The sequence below is a fragment of the Hoplias malabaricus genome, chromosome 3 (assembly GCF_029633855.1).
Source record: "Hoplias malabaricus isolate fHopMal1 chromosome 3, fHopMal1.hap1, whole genome shotgun sequence".
NCBI lineage: Eukaryota > Metazoa > Chordata > Actinopteri > Characiformes > Erythrinidae > Hoplias > Hoplias malabaricus.
This window is the reverse complement of record NC_089802.1, coordinates 35,185,661-35,209,297: the sequence shown is the minus strand read 5'-3', so window position 1 is coordinate 35,209,297 and position 23,637 is coordinate 35,185,661. Positions and strand designations below refer to the sequence as shown.

The 23,637-nt window shown below is 39.1% G+C and overlaps 1 protein-coding gene across 11 annotated transcripts in view; it reads right to left on the bottom strand.

The window, feature by feature from the left end:
- Positions 1–23,637, bottom strand: part of pcdh15b (protocadherin-related 15b) — a 323,490-nt gene that overhangs the window by 88,143 nt on the left and 211,710 nt on the right. For 10 of the 11 annotated variants that reach the window (XM_066663505.1, XM_066663496.1, XM_066663499.1 and 7 more), the window contains 2 exons: positions 22,530–22,754; positions 18,214–18,330 (listed from right to left, as the gene is read on the bottom strand). In XM_066663505.1, coding sequence (XP_066519602.1) covers positions 18,214–18,330; positions 22,530–22,754 — 342 coding nt within the window. Of the gene's footprint in view, positions 1–4,360; positions 4,488–18,213; positions 18,331–22,529; positions 22,755–23,637 lie in introns of those variants that run through there. The other variant, XM_066663504.1, reaches the window with a different exon arrangement.

The following is a 23,637-nucleotide window of genomic DNA, read 5'->3' as shown; positions in this document are numbered from 1 at the left end:
TGTCTGTGAGGAGTGCGGTGTGTTCTCACTGTGTCTGCGTTGGTTTCCTCCGGGTGCTCTGGTTTCCTCCTGCAGTCCAAAAACACAAGTTGGTAGGTGGATTGGCGACTCAAAATTGTGAGTGTGTGAGTTAATGTGTGTGTTGCCCTGTGAAGGACTGACGCCCCCTCCAGGGTGTATTCCTGCCTTGTGCCCAATGATTCCAGGTGGGCTTCGGACCCACAATGACCCTGAAGTGGATAAGTGGTTACAGATAATGAATGAATGAAGTTCACAATGCACAATTTTAGCACAGACATGCAGTCAGGAGAGGTAGGTGAGGTGTTTATATTCCAATAAAAATTTAACATAAAAATGGTTAAATTACAATTTTTAAAACAATGCTTTTTCTCTTAATTCCTCTAAGATTCAGAATCTATTTTTCTGATTCTGATTTATTATCAAAATCTCTGATTTGCTCCTGACAGGGCTCAGTGAAATGCAACATGAGCACAGGAAATAAACACACGTGTGTGAGTGTTTGTGTAAATATCACCAATATACTGCTTATATAGGTCATATACGCATGTTAACACCTTCCATAGTTTAGGTAAATTATTTCACACATGTTAAAATATTCACGTGAGAGCCCTGAGAACTGACAACACTCCCATACATCTTCAAATCAACATATGTATTTCTCCAGAAGGAGCAGTGTATGGCTTTCAGTTATAAATAAATGTAAGACCATGCAATGTATACTTTCTTTTGTGTTGCAGTGAATATCTGAAATTTACTGCCAACAAAGTCCAAAGACAAAGATGAGAGTCAGAACCTTTCGAAAATATAACTGCTTCTTAAATCTCACGTCTTTCTACCAAATGATAATTAAAACCAGATGAAGATCCTATACACAGACCACACCAAAAACACATAGAAAACTGGGGAATAAGACATAACTAGGCCATACCTGCATCAAGAATGTGATATTACATAAGAAAATACCATTTCCTAAAAAAACAAAAAATACAAAAATAAAACCCACTTAATATCATTGGGGTTCATGTAGGTTTGTGTGTAAATCTGGCTATCTGTCCAGTGTCTCACACATCCCTGACCTTACTGCACGTCACTGAATTTCAGCCAAGATTTTCGATGGATAGTTTATTAAGATAAAAAAAAAAAAATTCAGAATTAAAACCCCTTCAGGTCAGGGCCAAAAAAAAGTTGGCAATTAATTCTGGCAGTGTGAAAGGTGTCATGACTGGCAGAGAGTATGGATTCTCAAGCCATTGAGAATGTGAGATACGGGCTGAGGGGCAAGGTAAGAGAGGAAAACTACACTCTCTGTGTGGTGCCTATCATTGGCTTGCTTGCATTGGGTGCCATGCTCGGGGGCTGATAGCCTGCTTTCAGAGAGTAGCAACACTCACAATCACAGAAGCCCCTGCCTCTTTGCATCAGGGGATTAAAGGATCCCACAATGTTGCATGCTGAGGAGAAAAAAACTGTTATTCCCTGTTAGACACATTAGCATTTTCATCATCTCATGGAAAACTGTTAGGACATTGGACTCCAGTGTCCAGAAACAACTTTCAAATTTCAGAGCCACACAACAAATGCAAATCAACTTGTTTTGAATTGTTTATTTTATTTATTTATTTTGTGTGTGGCTAAAAGAGGCTACAAGCACAAGAAACATTCTTTTGTCTCATTTTTCCCCCTCCTTACAGGGTAAATAATCTGACCCTGCTGATCTTGCTGTCCCTGCGCTCTGAAAGTGTTACAGATTCTTGGAGGACAGTGTTATATCCTGACTCTCTGCCTAAATTATTTCTCTGATTTGGCCTACAGTTGAATAAAGTAGATCTCCTTGTCTGAAAATGTGAGTGATCAGTGAGTGATGTTTCCACGCTGCAGCAAAACAAAAGCTGAATGTCAAATGTCTCCCTACACCCTCCATAGGGCACATTGTTGATCATAATAGCGTCAAGTTTCCAAATTAATGTCTAATTACTGTCTGGGTGCAGAATTATTTGTTTTATTATCAATGTTGTGCACTATGTAGGGAGTATGACACTATTTAGGATGCATATCCCAAGCTCCACTCTACTGACTGACACAAATGAACAGAGTTCACAGGACATGGACAAGTGGGTCAGGGTCTTTAGGTCTAAGTTTAGCTTCAACAAGTGAGGACTAAAAGTGTTGACAGAAACAATACAACTATTTAAACATCACAGCTTTTATTTGAGCTGTGTGATTGATTAATGATTTTTACTCAATATTTTGGCATCACCTGCTACTCATGGATTTGACTGCACTTGTGTTCTGTGTTGTGCCATGGTCCTAAAGGAACCTTATTTTATTGAGTACTGTGTATAGCTGGAATGAAAACAAAGCCTCTTGAACTGTAATATATTTGCATCAGAATAAATGCGCCTACACACAGGCTTTTCAGTAATACAAGCAAGCAGCTGTTTTCATTACATAAGTATTTATTTACCTCCAACTCTCACTGCAGATCAGACAATCCCCGCTACCCATGTGTCCTTATCCAGTTTCTCATCCATATACTAGTAGTTTTCTTTTCTTACTTGTGCTTTCACTGCACATCAGACAAAACAATAAAAATAATACTTGTATTGCTTGTTTCTGTGTATTTTGGAAGAAGAAAAAAATTGTATCCATATTTTTGGATACAAGACAGAGTTGCTGGGAGTTTCCTCTGTTGAAAGATTGTGTAATTCGTGACCCTGTGTCATTCATTTAAATTGAAAGAAAATATACACTGAAAAACTCATGATGATAAGAAAACATGTTGTGTAGTTTAAAGCATACAGCAATCAGACGTCTAATGTGTACATGGCATCAAGTTATGACTGACCTTAGGTCTGTCCCGAAACCTAGTGAGCTGCCTAGGTAGGCACTGACTGCATAGAGAGCTGTTTAAGTAGGCAGCGTTCTAATGGTCGTCTATATTCAGTCTGCTCTAGTTTAAGACTGATTACGTCACTGCTTGTTCCTGCCCACTGCATGTAACCGGTGTTTTTTTTACCTCAGCGTTTCAGTGTGATAGATTCTAATCTTCCATTTTTATCCTGATTTGCTCTGGGAGAAAAAAGGTGAAATGGATGGGAGTTGTTCTGGCATTGCATCATGAGATTGCCTCCACGGCGAAGGAAGGTTTTGATGTTGCCTTAAAATTCGGCCAGATTAGGATATCTTAAAAGGCATCATAATGAGGTGTCTAAGAATTAGGATAGCCTACGTGTCAGGTGCGCATACACTATGATGTAAAATGCTCTCTAGTTAGACAGCTCAATAGGTTTTGGGATAGACCCTTTATGTTAACTACCTCCTTCTTGTGTAAACACTAATACTATAGAATGCGTGGGTAAAGGGAGAATAAATGAGCATTTAAAGTTTCTTGAATTGTGAAAGTAAAAATCACATTCTGCTAAATGTTTTGTTCATAGAATAGCATAGTGAAATTTAGGCAAAATGATAAACATAAGATTATTCTAAAGTGCAAAAAGGGAGAGACAATATTTTTTTGTCACTAGATAGGCTTAAATGCAGGCACAAAATTGAGGCATCTCTAAAATGATGTGTACATTTCCATTAGCTCCTTAAAGAAAAAAAAAAACCTTGCTATGCTATGCTTGTAACAGCACTTAGTAGCTTCTTTTTGTTGTTATGTTCATTTTTATAGATGTAGGCTATTTTCATTGGTAAGAGTGCACAGTCAGAATACACTGCTTAGGAACTTTCAGCAACAACCTCCTTTTACTGTCTAAAAAAATGCATGTGTAAACCCTGCACATTAAATTGGCTGAGAGGCGCAAAGAGTGAACCAATTAGATTTGACATTATAGTTTGGGGCTTATAATATAGTGTTGGAGGCTTCAGCTTCAGTGCATATTCTACAGTATATATACACATTTTCTGGTCAAAAGCTCGTGAACATCTGCACATCCACCATTAATTCTGACTCAAATCTATTTAATTTTTTAATATGTTTTTAGTCTAAATGAGATTTGAGTCATTTCCATGTGTGGTCTTAAATTGCTTATGTATTCAACTTGTGGGCTTACAACACAAATGTAAATGGTCAGATTGAGTTTCATTCGTCTTTTTGCTCTTAGTGCTGTGGTCCTCAGCCAGTGGCAAAACAACAATGGAGGAGAGGCTCGGATAAGTCCCACATAGCACCATACTCCCAACATAGTGCACTTCACAGATTGTAAAACCAAAATTACTACACCCAGAGAAGGCATTAGTTCAACAGCAAGATGTGAAATTTATAATATAATGCTTTATTATTTCTACATACAAAACAGTATTTGAGTGTCCTACACTGTGCACTAGTAGTGCCGAGGGAGACATTTGGGGCTCAGCCGATCTTTCGGCAACAGCAGTAAAACCAAGCCAGCTGCCTTTTTTCACCTTTCTTGTCCTTATCAAGTCCAGTGTACAAGATGTTTGCTGTCCTCCTAGGGCTAGGGCTGTCGAACAATTAAAAAAAACGCTTTAAATGTAAAAAAAAACAAACAATAATTTGCTAAAGTTGCTGTGATTAATCGCTATTAATCTCATGATCTCTTTTTAACACTGAAGCTTTTAACAATGACTATTTAAATGTAAATTAGGATCAATGTAAGATCAACACAATGGAATTATATTTAGAATAGTAGTGTCTATCAATTTACAAATATAATCAGAACAATAAAATTAAACTGCAAGTGAAATATGCATAACAAACTGACGAGTGGAAACTGTTCTTCTTTACTTTATAATAATGTCACAGTAGTTGTGCAGCTCTGTCTGTGTGTGTGAGAGAGAGTGAATGACTGAGTGTGTGAGAGAGAGAGAGAGAGAGAAGAGGAAGGTTAAGAGTTAGTCAATATATTTATACATATTTCAGCATAAATAAAATGTGCCACTACACAGTGTAGAAAGTGTGAATTTCTAGTACAGACCACGCTCGTAAAGGCTGAAATGAGGATGAGAAACCAGAAGAGTTTGGGGAGGCTTAAGAATACGTATTAAGAAAAAGTCGAAATTGTTGAATGAGGTTTGTAATGAAAAGCCCAATTCTCTACTCTCCTGTAAAAACCAGATGCTGTAATGTTTCAGTAAATATGCCATTTGATGTCATTCATCTATAAGAATACTATAGAGGTCAAGTATGCTGAAGATAAAGGTATGTCCATCAATTCAGAGAATGCAGCTCTGGTGCTCTGGGGCTTTATACATTGCATTGCACATGGTGTCTTTAAGCTCAAGTGTGGTTGCTCCAGACCATCCTATTTAATTCATGCTCTTTGGTGGAGATTTTACATGCTGCGTGCACAATCAAGCATCTCATTCTACAATAGATGCACCTTTAAGTAGCTGAATTCACCATCTTTAAAGGGTGTCTCCACACATAGCGTGTTTAAAACTTGTTTCCAATTTGTAGGTTAGCTCTGTGATCTGCTTTTCCTACCGTTAAACCAAACGAACACATATTGCACCACCTGACCTACAAACACGCACACAAACATAAAAACACCTTAAGTGGCAATGAAAGATGCATGCACACCCAAACACAAACAAACCTGAGGGCTTTCTCACAAAACAGGATTTCTTGCTATAAGCTGAAAACTTTCAATCACTTTTTAGTCAGCTACATCACTGTGACAATTTATACCATGTTCCTAATCTGCTCCAGGACACATTAAATTTGGGATTTCTACTGGTTCATCGAGGTTTGGGGATCGAGCTCCAGGCAAGTACAACTTTCTGACATAGGAGGCTTTTTCTACATAATATATGGAGCAGGAATCATGTGAAAAAACACGGTTTCAGTGAAGAAAAACAAATAAGTGTGGTCCAAAATGCTGAGACCATCATGAAAATCTGAGCTGGAGCACCTCAGGATTGGGTTGCAGAAGAGTAGTTCTCTGAGTGGTCTTTTTCTACACTTATTTGATCACTGCACCCTTTAAAAATATGCAAATTTTGAAGTAACCCCAATCAAAATAAATAAAAATTTTTTTTTAAAAAGTTGCATTCATCTGTTGGCCAACACACACACACAGATACCAGCAGCTTTAATCAGCCATATTTTTTTAAACATACTGTCATGATAATAAACAACTGGATTTTTATTGAATAAGTTACATGAAAATGAAATGTGTATCTGCTTTGTCCAATCACAATGCAAACACACTGTCCAGCTCTGCACATACTGACAATCTCTCATCAATAATTTTTAAATGTTGAGATATAAGGTCAGAATATACTTTTTTTCTCTAAATATTCTAATTTTATTCTCAGAAAATTCATACTTTAATTCTTGAAATGTCTCCAATATTCTGGAAAACGTTCTTGGAATTTTGTGACTCAGGGGCAGGGCCAAAGGTCCAATAGGTCCAAACAGGACCATGGCCCATTCTCTAAGTCAGAGCTGGTGTGTGAATGAGCACAAGACATGAGATTGTGCCACAGCTTTGGCTTTATGAAGCACGTAAAGTGTGTCACCCCCGATTAACAAATTGAAAAGTAAACCCCCCCCACACACGCAACCTACTGTCAACAAACTAAATGTACATGCTGTGGAGCTGATATTATTCAAGCCGAACTGCAATTTTATTTCTGGCCATGTCACTGTCCTGATATCGTAGCTGCATTTTCATGACACAGTGGGTAACTATTGTTTTGTATTTTAATGTCAGCAACATCAGAATATTTGATGGCACAACAGGGTGCTCCGGTACCCCAGCTGAGAATGGCTGCTGTAGAGTGATGGAGTGATGGAGCTCTCACCAATGCCTTGGGGATGAGTTGGAGAGGCATTTTTGATTAACCTTCCTACATCATTATCTGACTATCTCACTAATGCTTTTGTGATATAATGGCATCAAACACCCACAGCAATGTTCCAATAAGCAGTAAAAAGCCTTCCCAGAGGTGTAGAGACTGTTGCTACTACAAAATGGATTGTACTACCTATTAATATTCACAATTTCAGAAGAAATACTGGATGACCAACACATCAGGGACAGAACTGTCCAAAAGATCCATGCCCCAATTACAAAGATACACAGGTGAAACCCACCAAAAGGAGGGCTTCATATTGCATCATTGACTAATGAACTCCTGACATTGTAGGGTAAGTTTATATATATATATATATATATATATATATATATACAAACAAACAAACGAATGAATGAATGAATGAATGAATAAATAAATGATAAATATTACAATAATAATAAATTAATAATCAATGCAGATCTCTGAAACAATTATAGAACAGTTAGGATTCAATTTGCATTTGTGTCAGTGAACATGCCCTACCATTCAAAAATGAGCTAACAATGTTTTCAGTCATATTAAACCAGTACGGCTAAAGCTAAATATAAAGCAAAGAATGTATGAGGCAGATAAATAATTCCCATAGATTAATTCTGTATAATCATATATATTATTACGCATGATTAGTTGGAGGCTGTTAAATAAATGAATAAGTAAATATTCATTCATTCATTATCTGTAACTGCTTATCCAGCTCAGGGTCGTGGTGGGTCCAGAGCCTGAATAAATAAATATGACACATATAAATACAGCTGATTAAATGACGAACAGAACTGTAGATGATGCTGAAATGACAGCAAAGACAAAATATAATCATATGTTGAGATAGATAACTTAGCAGAAAAAACTCTATACACAGATATTTAAAATATATTATCATCACAGAAAAGGTGAATAAATTCTCTTTCTAAAATGGTTGTTACATCAACTTTAATATTAATTGCATTTTTTAATCTTTTGGGAACTGAGGATACACATCGATGCAGTTTTGCACATGGATTTTTTTGGCCATTCTTATAAGTATCCATATATGATGGATGTTGTGTCATTAGTCAAGACATATCATGTTAAGTTTCTATTGTATTCTCATTGCTCAAATAACTCACATAGCTACTGTAACTGTTTCAATAGTTGTGCTGTAATAAATAATAATATACTACGATATACTGGCAGTCCTGTTATGGGGGATTGGTTGTAGTCCTGGCCTTATAGTCAGAGGACTGGGTGATCCCACGACTGGGATTGGGACTGGGACTGAGCACTAAGCATTGTGGGAGATCACACACACCCTTCACACACACTCTTCAACCTACTGCCGTCTGGAAAAAGGTATCGAAGCATTCGAGCCCTCACATCCAGACTCCATAACAGCTTCTTCCCACATGCTATCAGACTCCTGAACACCTAGAGACTGAGACTGGACTGAAGAAGCACACACACACACACACACTTCACACAAACACTGGTCTGTTGGACTGTAAATGAGTGTACTGTTTTCACATATCCGGTTTACATCATGTTTACATCCAGTTACCGTTTACAGCACAAATACACTTTAAATTGCAGTGTCTCTCTCCCTCACCCCCTCCGTACTTATGGTTTTTGCCTTGTCTTGTATTACATTGTATTGTATTGTACTGTAGGGACATTGTTTTGTATTTTTCTTAGCCATATCTTTTGCACTTTAATGTGTATGAACTGTTTTATGTTGCACTAGATTTGTACTAGTTGCACTTTAATGTTGTGTATTGTTTTGTGTTCTATGTCCTTTGCACTTTAATGTGTGTGCACTGTTTCATGTTGCACTAGCTTTACACTAGTCGCACTTTAATGTTGTGTATTGTCTTATGTAGCACCTTGGTCCTGGAGGAACGCTATTTCGTTTCACTGTGTACTGTAAATACTGTATATTGCTGAAATGACAATAAACTTCTTGAACTTGGTGGAAACATTCACGGCTAAAATGCACTTGAGGAAGGCATCCAACCTCCAAGCACTCCCCAGGCGCTGAGGATGGCTGCCCACTGCTCCGCATGGGTGTGTGTGTGTTCATTTCCCATAAACAGTTGTGTGTGTGTGTTCATTGCCATGGATGGGTTCATTTCAGAGGTCACATTTCATTGTACGGCTGTACAATGATCATAAAGTGTGTCAATAAATGCAATGTGGGAAGGATGCTGAAAACTGCATCTACTGGATGATGTACTTTATTGTCTTACACAAAAACATTTTACTTACACTGGTCCTGTTCTGGCTGTTCACACACTGGGGTTAACAAATTTAAATGAAATAGATAAATAAATAAACAATAAAATAAAATAAAATCAAATCTAAAAATACATATATACATAGATAAAAAAATTTAATTCAATGATCAAATATGTCTATTGTTGTAATTTGCATATCTCAAAGTACTGTATATTTATTTTGGTTTCAGCTCAACATATTCTATATTGTAAATCCACTGATGAAATGTATATCCATTTATTAAATGATAAATACAGGCCCAAGGACAAGGGCATAGGTTTCAGTCTCTGCATGAGAATTTAGCACCGATCACTTAGCCCTCTCACATTGTGCTCTTGAGCAAGCTACCTAGCCTTGAAGCACAGAACTAGAACTACACCTTGCCTCCTTCCTTGGGGCTTGTACAGTAAAAGAGATGCTGTGCACTGCAATCTAACCTCAAGGAAAATAGAGGATAAAAATTCATAAGCAGGTCATGTCCGGGGCAGCTTTCCAGGGAAATGGCCCATCAAAAAGTTATGATAGGTTTCTGGGATAGCACAGGGACCAGTTTGTATCTGCGGAATCAAAGCATGTGTTTTTATTGATGACTTGCTGGCGGTTCACCAAATCCTATGGAATAAGGGGATTTAAAATTAAAAAAAAATCTTAAAAAAAAAAAAACAAAAAAAAAAAACATATCTTTAACAAAACAAAAATCAAGTAAAAAGTAAAAAAGGTATTATTAGAGATATTAATATTTTTCCCCAAATAGCGGCTACACTGTGCACACATTTGGGTTGCTTGTTTGAACAAGAAGGGCCTGTATCCAAGAAATACATTATCACACTTGATTAAGGGGACACTTCATCCCCTAAAATGTAATTTGTAGTATAAACATCAGGACAACTCGAGATGATATATCTTGAAGAGGGGAAAATGTTTCTCATGGAAGGGTTGGTTCCTGAATTTGTTGAAAAAGTCTTTTAATTTATCCAATAGATCAGCGGCTAGGCCAGCAGGCAGGGATGGATTTCACCACAGCCGTATTTAAAGGTCGTAATTATGTTTTCTAACATGAAAATCCAGATCATTGTTCACGTCCATCCACACACACACACACACACAAATATATATTCATTCATTCATTATCTGTAACCGCTTATCCAATTCAGGGTCGCGGTGGGTCCAGAGCCTACCTGGAATCATTGGGCGCAAGGCAGGAATACACCCTAGAGGGGGCGCCAGTCCTTCACAGGGCAACACAGACACACACACATTCACACCTACGGACACTTTGGAGTCTCCAATCCACCTACCAACGTGTGTTTTTGGACCGTGGGAGGAAACCGGAGCACCCGGAGGAAACCGGAGCACCCGGAGGAAACCCACGCGGACACGGGGAGAACACACCAACTCCTCACAGACAGTCACCCGGAGTGGGAATCGAACCCACAACCTCCAGGTCCCTGGAGCTGTGTGACTGTGACACTACCTGCTGCGCATTTTCGGTTCCACCTTAAATATTTGAACTCGTTGCATTGGCTGATTAACACTGTGTCCCAAATCAAACTTGCCTGCACTTTACTTTCCACAATAATGAGTGCTCTTCTGATATTGATTGGTACTTTTATTACGTATGAAGTGCGCTAATGTACTGTTTGGGATAAAGCAGTAGGACACAGTGGGAATTACAGTTGTTTAAGTTTTAGTTTTCGTACTAAAGTAAGACACAGCATACAAACCAAACAGTGGGTGTGTGAGGTGTTATACATTATTCTCTCTCATATGTACAACCAGAGCTGGCCCAGACTTTCCTGGGGCCCTAAGCAGAATTTTGATAAGTGGCCCTCCTACCTGAACTCTGTGAGCCCAAATGTGATCTAATGTTTGACAGTTGCACCTGACTCTCCACTAGTTTTCTCCCTCCTCTTTTTGGCTTAAGAGTAAACAGCCATATACAGAACAAAACAACAATGTTTATATATATATATAAAATACATAACTATACAGCACTTAAGATAGAATAAGAGAGAAAGAAGCAAATGTAGCTGCTGTTTGCTCAGCTTGAAGCTTTATGACACCTTAAATGATGCAGTAGTTTTGTCCAGGCACCGGTAACTGCTTCACTTTTAAAGGTGTAACAAAAACCTCAAATATGCTGGTGTTAGTGTGATTGTGTAAATATTGCAACAGCATTTAAGGAAGAACTGAAATTTAGCACTTGAAAGTAAATATGTAATTTTTTAAGGAGGAATTGAACAATAAGGACAAAAAATGAGGGAGAAGATGAGTGTACTGGTGTGTTTGGGGAAATTTAAAGAGTACTAGACAGAATCAGTATAAGTTCTGCTTTTCTGCTTCGAAGTTTGGTTCATGATACTGTGGCGCTGCAAGTCTTTGAAGTTGAAGTGGAGATTTGTGAAGGTTTGTGCAGTGCACACCATCTCTAAATATATTGTCAAGATTATGTTCGCAGACTGTTATTTATTAACAATCCAACCTCGAGACGAACAGCACAGGTTTACCTTCACAGTCTCGTGGAGTCTTTTTCCCCCTTTTTTCATATACTGAATTATAGTTTTGCTTCATCTTCAGATGATACACTAACTCTTCTTAACTTGACACAAAGGGGAGACTAGGGGGACTCTGTTAATTTGGGGGCCCTACGCAGTGTGTGTAGTGAGTGTATAGGGTGGTCCGGTATTCTGACAATTTGTGCTACCTTGTCAAAATGGTCAAAATGTGCTACTTTGCAGCTCTGAGCATGCTCAGATCCAACATTTTTTATGTTTTCATGTGTTTTAGGTAATAAATCTGCTTTTCTCTGGTGCATTACACAATCTTGTACCTAGTAAATTTATATTGTTATTAGTCCAGTTGCTTATGTGTCTGTTACTCTTTGTTTGCTTTGTTCTGCAAGAATACAGAAGACATCACCAAGAGTACGCCATCTTAAAATATAATAAATTTAAACAATATATCTGAGCAACACTCTTGCCATTAATTTGGCTTAGAAGTTGCTTTATGTGCAAATTATGTAACATACCAAATATCATTTCTGTTCTTGTGTGTATAGCCAAACTACACCAAAAAAAAAAAAAAGAAAAAAAAAAAAAAAAAAAAAAAAACCACATACAAAAAACCCCCACACACAAACAATTACAAGAGAGATATACTATAAACTCTATTATGATTCAGTGATATAGCCAGTATTGGTGAACACCAACAGATTTTAATGGCTTATTATTAAGAGGATCATCTGAATCCTTCATCATTCACACATGGGCTATAAAAGCTTCAGGCATATTTTCCTAAAGACTACTTTCAACCCACCCATTATTAGAATATCTGCAAATGGCAGAAAGAACAGAGACAGAGAGAAAAAAAAATGCATCTTGAAGACAACGTTGTTTCACTCGGAAGCTGTCATATTCCCTGGCTATACTTGCCTGCCAACTCTGCCTTATCGAAATGTCACTCGCGACACTAAAAGGGGGGTTCGTCAAGTGGTTATATGGCAATCTGCCTCATATAAAAACATAACTGACAGTCAATAACTACCATCTGTGACTAAACGCTCCAGTTCAAGAGGACAACAATCCTCCCCTGATACACACAGCCACCGATAAGGTTAAAAAACAACAAACCTGCCATGAAGCTGCATCGCCATCACGTCATTTGCAGGAAGTGTCATTGGCCTGTCCTTATAGAATGTAGCTGAGAGCACCCAAATTCAAATCAGTAGAAAACGGTGTAAAAGGAGCAAAGCATGTTGTGGTCATCTCAAAATAATTTTAAAAGAAACTCAGAAAAACTCCTTAAATATTTATTTAACTTAAAGGACACTAGGTAAGATTTGGGTTTTTTGCTCATGGGGCCCCTAAGGGTAATCCATTTTTACAGCACTGTACTGAAATCAATGGAGAGGAGGAGGGAGTCATGGTGGTTTCCTATAATCTCTATAAAGGCTCTGATCTCTCTATTTCAGGTAAGTGAAGCATCACAATGATTCTGAAGCTGTAATTTTTTATGTACAAATATTACATAATGTACATTTACAGTTATTTTAATTTTAATCCATTCTGTATTAAACCAATTTGTCCTTTCATCATACAAATTAGTGGCGGCACGGTGGCGCAGCAGGTAGTGTCGCAGTCACACAGCTCCAGGGGCCTGGAGGTTGTGGGTGCGATTCCCGCTCCTGACTGTCTGTGAGGAGTCCGAGTGGGTTTCCTTCGGGTGCTCTGGTTTCCTCCCACAGTCCAAAAACACATATTGCCCCGTGTCCGCATGGGTTTCCTCCGGGTGCTCCGGTTTCCTCCCGCAGTCCAAAAACACACGTTGCAGGTGGATTGGCGACTCAAAAGTGTCCGTAGGTGTGAGTGTGTGTGTGAATGTGTGTGTGTCTGTGTTGCCCTGTGAAGGACTGGCGTCCCCTCCAGGGTGTGTTCCCGCCTTGCGCCCGATGATTCCAGGTAGGCTCTGGACCCCCCGCGACCCTAAATTGGATAAGCGGTTACAGATAATGGATAATGGATCATACAAATTAGAGAGTTTAAAGGGCAGCTGGTGTTTGAAAATGGAAAAAAAAATTCAGGTTTTTGCTGTAATTTGCAACAATTACAATTAATGTTAAAGCAAGTTCCAGCCAAGGACTTGGTCTATAGCCATAATTTGATTCTAACTCTGCACTGAAGCCAATGTAACTAGGTTAATGCCAACTTCATCCAAAAGTACCTCCAGTACTTCACATTTCAGGGATTTGTTAAGTCTCAAAAAGATTTCTGACTGAAGGCTCCTTATGTACTTTTGTAAAAAACTGTACACCTTTAATTAATTTGTTAACTTTTCTAATCCAAGAATGTTCAATTGGACAGGAAATGAGATAAATGAGAGGGCTGTGCGTGTGTGTGTGCATGCATGTATATGACGGAATCAGAAACACACAGCCCGTGACCAGTATCTCTGAAGCCTGTAGCTCTGTAGCTCCCTATTTACAATCTCCTATTTACACAATTATTAACTTTTTAATTTATATTTGACTAACAATCTGTATCAATACGTAATAGAGTGTGCACTTCTAATCTTTCTGAGTGTGAACTAAAACAAAGTCATTAGAAGCCAACCAACACTTTTCAAGAGTGCTCCTGAATGTACCCCACTCATGGATTTATGAGTGAATGTCATCATCTAGAGACATTTACCCACCCGCCTCCACAGAGATAAGCACCACTGCACAATCGGCCATTGACTATGGGTAAATGTCATTAGAGGGAGCAGAGAGAGCCCATAGCTGGGACTATAGACATTTTTCATGACGGGCGACATTCACAGGCAACAGAAAGGGCAACGTAAGTCTTCTCCCGACAGGACCTCAGCACAGGATGACAACCACAGGGAGGTCAGATGTACATGCAAAAGCAAAATAATCACAAAATGTTCCTTTTTTTGGAGACAGAAATATGCACCTGAATAAGGGCTGTGCCGTGTCGCATTGTTTGTCATTTTTTGTATCGTTATAACTTTAAAATGATACAAAGGTTAATATCATGATAACAGTGATATTCTGATTTGCATATGTAACGATGACATGCAGTTACCCATAATATGGCATAGGTTCATTACGTGAGTCATTTACACTGACTAGGGCGGCATGGTGGCGCAGCAGGTAGTGTCGCAGTCACACAGCTCCAGGGGCCTGGAGGTTGTGGGTTCGATTCCCGCTCCGGGTGACTGTCTGTGAGGAGTTGGTGTGTTCTCCCCGTGTCCGCGTGGGTTTCCTCCGGGTGCTCCGGTTTCCTCCCACAGTCCAAAAACACACGTTGCAGGTGGATTGGCGACTCGAAAGTGTCCGTAGGTGTGAGTGAATGTGTGTGTGTCTGTGTTGCCCTGTGAAGGACTGGCGTCCCCTCCAGGGTGTATTCCCGCCTTGCGCCCAATGATTCCAGGTAGGCTCTGGACCCACCGCGACCCTAAATTGGATAAGCGGTTACAGATGATGGATGGATGGATGGATGGATTTACACTGACTAATAACACCTATTTTGTAGTAGTATTGTTATTTACTGTGAAGGTTTTATATCACTTTTTGTATAATTGTTTACATGTACTATTTATATGCACACATAAAATGTTCTGTAGTTGTATGGTAGATTTATAAGCTACATTATTTATTGTATAGAAAATCAGAATCTTGGTAATCACTATTGTTTGCAAAATAAGCAAATGTTTACAGATATTTTTGTTGCTTCTTCTGAATGTTTGAAACATTTGTACATTAAATGTGTAGGTAAATAAAACATTTTACTAAATAATATTATTTAATATATTTAATATATATTATATAATATTAATTAATTTTAATGTAGCATTATCTAGGCGGCACGGTGGCTCAGCAGGTAACACTGTAGTCGCAAAGCTCCTGGGTCCTGGAGGTTGTTGGTTCGAGTCCCGCTCCGGGTGACTGTCTGTGAGGAGTGTGGTGTGTTCTCCCTGTGTCTGCGTGGGTTTCCTCCGGGTGACTGTCTGTGAGGAGTGTGGTGTGTTCTCCCTGTGTCTGCGTGGGTTTCCTCCGGGTGACTGTCTGTGAGGAGTGTGGTGTGTTCTCCCTGTGTCTGCGTGGGTTTCCTCCAGGTGACTGTGAGGAGTGTGGTGTGTTCTCCCTGTGTCTGCGTGGGTTTCCTCTGGGTGCTCCAGTTTCCTCCCACGGTCCAAAAACACATGTTAGTAGGTGGATTGGCGACTCAAAAGTGTCCGTAGGTGCGAGTGAGTGAATGTGTGTGTCCCCCTATAAAGGACTGGTGCCCCCTCCAGGGTGTGTTCCTGCCTTGTGCCCAATGATTCTAGGTAGGCTCCGGACCCACCGCAACCCTGAACTGGATAAGTGGTTACAGATAATGAATGAATGAATGAATGAAAATAGTTATCGCCAAAATACTCTAACTAATGTGTGCATCTATGATCAGGTAAAATATAATTTTACAAACATTCACTGAACAAAACCTTCTATATTTTACTCTAGCTCAAAAAAAAAATATATATATATGGTTAAAAAAAAAACATGAGAAACACTTCATGATACCTACTTAAGCGTTTTATGACAACTAACATAATTCTATATAAATGCTAACTCTGAAGAAATATACTGTTCAATGCAGTGTACAATGCAGCTCTTCTCCTGTACAGCTTCCATTCATGATTAAAAATAACAGTTTGAAATAGGAAAATGGACAACCGAAAGCAACCAAGGAAATCGTAAGGAAATAAACTGAAAACGATCCATCTGTTTCAGTGGCTGTGGTCAGGATGACTCAAACTGTGTTCACGCTCTCCTTGTCCCACTGATTCTCAGCAGGACAGCCCTAGAACCACACCCTGAACTCACTTTAACAAACAGCAACATGAAACCTCAGCAGTATCTTCCACTATGACACATGATTATGGGGAAAAGAGGTATTTCCTGTAGGATTCAGAGGAGATTTTTGTCTAAAATGTCTTGAGTCGACTCTCTATTCCTATCTTTAAAAAAACCCTCTTTGTTTCTCACAGTTTTGTAATATGAGGTAGATATTGCTTTGAAATATCCATCGTTATTTTCAGAGTCTGGCTGCAAAATCATTCCCTGTAGCGGTGTCTCTGTTCATCGGGAGAGCAGTGGCATAATGTCAAAGAAAACAGATAAATCCTGAAGATGAAAATAGGATACAAAATCAATGTAACTTCTACATTCTACTATACTAATCCACAATTAATATAGAATATGGTACAATTATATTCCCACACTAGCAGGACTGAATATGTACCCTTGAGGCTACCGCCACAGTGGCAGTGAGTTTAGAGAAGCGAGCTTGAGGCTAGAGGGTTGCAGGTTCAATACGAGGGATATGGCAAGTAAAAACTCATTCATGGTTGAAGTGCCCTTGAGCAAGGCACCAAACCCCCAAACTGCTCCCCAGGCGCCGAGGTGGTTGGCAGGCAGCCTCCTGCTCTGGTTGTGTATGCGTGTTCACTGCCCTTAATGTGTGAAGAATTACTCACTAGTGTGTGCTTCTTCCTCTCCTAAACAGGTACCACCATAGTGACAGTTTGTCTGAGAGTGCATTGCCAATGTTCTCTAAGAGAAAACTAACAGAGGATCCTCTTACCAACTTTTCAATGCTTCAAAGTTTTAATGACCAATACTTACATAAATAAGGTGACTGACACATAACTGGACCTGGCTCGAGTGAGTGGCACCATCATTTAAATGGTTTATGGTCTATAGGCTGAATGCCATTGCTTTAATAAATAGAGGAGATCAGTGTCTACGGACTTGTCTATACGTGGGACTATGTGGGAGGGTGTAAAGTGTAATATATTCACTATTCTCTTGAGCGATATAAATAGTGCCATGCCTGCCTTGGTAGGTAAATGGAATGTTTTCTGGAGTGCCGGATGTTATTCAAATAATGGCTCTGAATCAATGAATAGATATAGGTTTAGTTTCTTTTCGTTCTTGCTGCATGAAGATTGACAATCAGACTGTCAGTCTGAGGAATGGGAGAAGGCCAAGTGCTTCAGGTGCATGATTATCAGGCAGGATTTTTTTTTGTTTGTTTTGTTTTTTATCTTGCTTTTTGTGTTTCTGCATTGAGATTAATTTATTCATTCATTCATTATCTGCAATCGCTTATCCAGTTGAATATTGCAGTGGGTCCAGAGCCTAACAGGAATCATTGGTCACAAGGTGGGAACACACCCAGGAGGAGGTGCCAGTCCTTCACAAGGCGACACATTCACTGTGGGAGGAAACCGGAGCACCCGGAGGAAACCCACGCAGACACAGGGAGAACACACCACACTCCTCACAGACAGTCACCGGAGGAAACCCACGCATACACAGAGAAAACACACCACACTTTTCACAGACAGTCACCCGGAGGAAACCCACGCGGACACAGGGAGAACACACCACACTCCTCACAGACAGTCACCCGGAGCAGGACTAGAACTCACAACCTCCATGTCTCTGGAGCTATGTGACACTACCAACGTGCTGCCCTCACTTACACATAGATATGTAATATACATATAGACACACCACACACACACAGACAGACAGACACACACACACAAACACACACACAACATTCAACTCACCAGGGTGTCCCAGTCTTCTGCCTGCACAGTGGTGACAATGGTTCCTTTGACTGCATTGGGTGCTACCATGCCTCTGTACAACGTCTGGTCAAAGACGGGCGAAAAGTCATTCATGTCCTTTGCAGGAAGAAAGAAAAGAACCAAACCCAGATTAATAATGCTTTTGCACAATAGCAGCTTGCCAGCATGCTTTTGCACCCCCCCCCCTTCCTTTCTCCCACTACCATGCTGTATTTGCAACTCTCAGCCGTCCCACGCTAGCAGGACCCCATTAGCTGGCTCATCCGCCGCACTAAACAAAAATGGCATTTATTCAATAGCAGATCATGAACAGCATTAAGGATGTGACACAGCTGCTACGTGCCCAGGGACTCCATCCCACCCCTTTTTTCCACTCCCTTTCTGAAACTCGTACGATAGGTAATTGCAGCCTTTGAGAATGTAGTGAATTGGGAATGGGGAAAAAAAATGGCACTAGAGAAGAGCAGACAAAGCAGAGACAGTTGCGGTGGCTTGGCCAAAAGAAAATAAAAAGCAAAAAAGAAAAGAGAAGAGAGGAATAGCAGAGGACATGACTTTTCACTATGAAGTTTTATTTGTGGAAGAGTCTGTGAAGAAGCCGGGGAGTGGTGGTGAGATGAATACTGATGGAAGCTGGCCAACGAGCAGCCTCTCGCCTCCAATCCAGAGCGCTTCCTCCGAGCGAGTGCAAGGAGAGGCCAGCATGGTTCAGGTATCCAAATTACACCCCACCTGCAAGAGCCAGCCTTTATTCAAGGATGTCCTTGGGACGAGACCGGGTCCTGGCTAATAAAACCCGAGTTGTTTGCTCGCACATCGAAAATGAAGGTGAGTATTGAAGAAAGCACTGTGGAGCAAAATCACCCTTTTTTCCACCCCTACTTCCATATCTCTACATCCGCAGGTTCTATTTCACACCAGAAATGAAAAATGGGTGCCTTCATATTTTCGGAAATAAAGATGAAAAGTCAGAATATACAGAGTATGGTACAAAGTAGTGACAGTGTAGTGTATAGCTTACTACCTTATGGCAAGCAAATAGAGTAGTATGGATGTTCCTCATCAAATGGCTTTTTTTTTCTTCTGATCACATTTTAAAGGAACACTGTGTAATATTTTCTTTTAAAATTACAGCTTCAAAATCACTGTGATGCTCTACTGAGCTGTAACAGAGAGAATACAGCCTGTGTCTTTGCTACTCCTGGTTGAGCACTGCAGAAACTGCACAATGTAACTTTTAGAAGAGGGTAGGAACCCCACCCCAATCCCCTCTCCATTGAATTCAGTACAGTGCAGTAAATATTAATTACACTTTGGGGAGAACCAGGAGCCAAAACACACCCAAAATTACCTAGTGTTCTTCTTTTTTCTAGTTAATCAATAATTAGGTTTTATTTTATTAATATAGTAAAAGGACAAAAGTGTAGCCTGTGCAAATATTAGGGCATGTTTTATACCATATTCTAAAAAAAAAAAGAAAGAAAGTAGAAATAGACTACAACGAATAACATTAGAAAGTGTAATTATATGAAACTATATTGTATTAAACACTTTCAGAAGAATGTAGACAGAGTGTCGACTATAATTAGAACAAATATAATGAACAATAATAGATAAATAATATATGCAATATATAGCCAAAAGCACATGAATATCCTGCTTTTTTATTATATAGATTAGGTATTTCAGCCACATCCACTACTAGGTGTATATAATCAAACATATTTCCATACACAAACACTGGCTGTAGACTGAAGGGCTCAGTAACTTTAGCCAGTCAAACTACAGAGGGTAAGTGATTTTTTTTATGTGCTATACTCGTCAGCGCTCTGCAACACCACCTTTTACAGTTTCAACCTGTCTCTGGAATCAACATCAACTGCACATCGGGAGTTTCATAAAATGGGTTTCAAGGCTGCAAAGCTGTACGCAAGACTAAGAGTGCTACGTCGAGTGTTTATGTCCCTATGCACAAAATGAGGTCAAAAAAGAACTGGTTTTACAAGTTTGCCATGGAAAATCACTAGTATCCTGCACTGAGCCCTGTACACAACCCTGCTGAACCCCTTTAGAATGAATTTGAACTCAGATTGTGAGCCAAGCATTTCTTATGCAGCATCAAAATTTGATATCTGAAAGACCCATTTGAAAGAAATTCCCACAGACAGACTCCAAAATCCTCTGGAAAGTAGAGGAAAGGCTGTTATTGCCATGAAGGCAGGCCCATAGAGACTAATACAATAAATATATTCATTCTCAATCAGAATCAACCTCATAGCGAGAACAACTAGGAAAATATGAGGAGACACAAACGTTGTTAGGCTTCGGATGATAGTTTTCCTCATCAGGGCAGTACCCTAGGGGCCCTTTTGCATCTTAATCACTCAGATATTACCAAGGCTCCATGCATCAGGTAGCACGTTCATCTCCGGCCCTGAATCACAGCTTTCTCATTTTCCACAGTGGCTAATTATCAATTAGCAGTGCCATGCAAAGAGGGGGGAAATTAATAAATAATCTCTGAAGCCATGCGCAAAGACAATTAACTGTCCTTTTGAGACTTGGAGGGGATATAATATAGTCCCTACCTTCTTGCGTGGAGCAGCTTTGTGAATATGATCAAGTCTGACGCTAACAACCTGACTAGCCTTACAGAGGGCAGCTGAGGTGATGTGAAGAAAAACATAAGAAGCACTTTCAAAAAATGGGAATAAAGGCAACTGATGCAGCAAATTACTGCAGGGCATGTGGCAATTTATAGATTGCTTGCTGAAAATCGCTCCCAAATTTGTTTCAGAAGGCGTCACGGACTAGCTTTTCCAAAGCTAATAATGGGGCTAATCACGTTTATGGGCCAGAGGCAGCGCTTTTCCTTCACCGCTCCACGATGATAGGAAGTGAGTGAAGGTCCTACATTTATGAGGAGTGAGGAAATTAGCCAGAACAACCTTCGCAGAATATCAGCCCACAGTGTTCTCTTTCAGATGCTTCCACAAGACCAGCAGCTGCCCTTCAACGAAAGCTAATTGGCATTCACTCTGTGTCTGAAGTTTAATCTTTGGAGCCTTTATGAATCAGGCAGCCACAGAGCACAGGGAGGTTTACTAAAGCCCAACAGCCACTGCTACACATACAGCACATGGCAGGGCTTTACTGTAATACAGTTTGAAGGTTATGTCGGTCTGTTAGGGTCGGAAAAAAGATGATGGTAATAACTCACATCCTTATTGTTTAGAAAGTGGAAGAAAAGTCAGAGAATAGCCAGGATGTATTATAGCCATTATATATTTAGGCGTCATTCAGAATTTTGACTACTTTCATGCTTTTACTATTTTTCACAATTGGAAATAATAGAAAAAATGTGAAATGAATCATGGAGTGATGTAACAACAATGTAACAAATTATCTACAGTTGTAAGCAAATATTTGTGAGTCCCTTGCTACCTGCATCACTGTATAGAGCCACATTGTACAACATTTTGTGTAATGTGAAACTGTCATTTGAAATTCAAACATTCTCCTGCTGTTTTGTCATTTTAACTGGTAACTGTGGGGTAGTATTAAAATGACCATAATAATAATAATAATAATAATAATAATAATAATAATAATAATAATACAATTAAAACACACATGAATTAAAATCATAACCAATGGAGTGGTGAATAAATTCTTCTCACTTGCCATTTTCAAACTACTTAATGTTTTGCATATTTATGTTGAAGTAAACAATTGTTTTATATAAGAATGGCATTTTTAATATTACACAACTGTAAACATAAAATGACAAAATTGCAGGTGAAAGTTCGAATTCTGTATTTCAATTAAACATTACTCAGAAAAAAAAAAAACTTTAAACATTGTACACTTGTTGAAAACAACAGATTTCATCACATAAGCAAATGTCACTTCTGTCCAGTGTATTTTTCCCTAATATGTTAATATCAGCAGATGAACAGAAGTTGTGCATCTGTTTAGAAGTCTAATGCAACTGATCTTAAATATTAATAAATAATTAATATTAATTATTATTAAGTATTAATAAATAAATAAACATAAAAATAAAAAGACAGTTGTCAACATCCTTTGTTTCTAATAAAAGACTAAAGAATTTAGTTTTTAAAATAATCCTAAATTCTAAAAAGGAATATAAAAAATAAATAAATAAACAGGGCTGAAATGTCATATGTTCCTTTGAGGTGATTTCCTTAGAAAAAGCCAGTTTTTTTTTTTTTTTCACAACAGGGATGTGTCACTAGTGAAAAGAACTGTATTCTCCCTTTCATCCTTCTTACCTTTATAGTGACAGTGACAGTGGCCAAACCAGGGGGCATGCTGCCGCCACTGTCCACCGCCTCCACCACAAACGAGTGTGACACCCCATCAGGCGTGAGTTTTTCAAAGTCCAGAGTATACAGCACCCTCAGCTCTCCAGTGACCGGGTCCAATGCAAACAGCTTGCTTGCCTCCTCTGTCTGGAACTGGTATGTGATGTTGGAGTTCAGGTCTGCGTCCGATGCCTTTAGGAGACAACAGGATAGTTTCATGTTCTATGAAGCAAAAATAGCTATGGCTATTCAAAATATATGCCTACGCCATGTTGTATATTTCATTGGGTACTTGACTAAGTACAAACATTTGAAGATGAATATGATTTCAGTTTATAGTGTTCAAATTAATCTGTATTTTATGTTGTGAATTAATTAAATTGACTGTTGACTGTTCATTCATTAAAAACCTCCCAATAACTAGGTGTCCCCACAATTTCATGAGCTGCTTTACACAGTGAGGCCTGATTTAAATAATGAGCTCTTCTCTAGAGGATGCAATTAGAGAAATCAGGCGGCACTGCAGCAGGGCTGAAGTGAACACCTGCAGAAAGTGGAAGGATCCTGACATACAGAAAAAAGCTTTCAAAAGTCTCTTATGCGCAGTATGATCCATACATACCAGGAATAAATGATTCTGACAAGGACACTGTGTGATTGATGCAAGGTACTACTCTTCTATATCTCCCCTGATGCTTTTGTCGCTGTGTTCATCTCCGCTACCTAGCTGTAGCATTGCTGATGTAGGGAATGTATCCCATATGAATAAACTTTATCTGTAGCAAAGGCAGCAGTATCAAAAAGTGCGCTGATTTTATGTTTTGCTTTCCTATAAGGAAATAATATACATGGCCATATTTGCATATGTATGATATCATTAACAATTTGGGATGTACATTTAATATACTGAAAACAAATGCTAAATACAGGGATTATTCTTATGGATCAAACTCTCATGTATACTAGAGGAACACATCAAACTCTTCACAAAGCTGGGGATTAAACCCAAACGCCTTTAAAGTCTGGAGCTCACCTGCGATTATCTTCATGAGAGAATGATTAGATTTATTACATT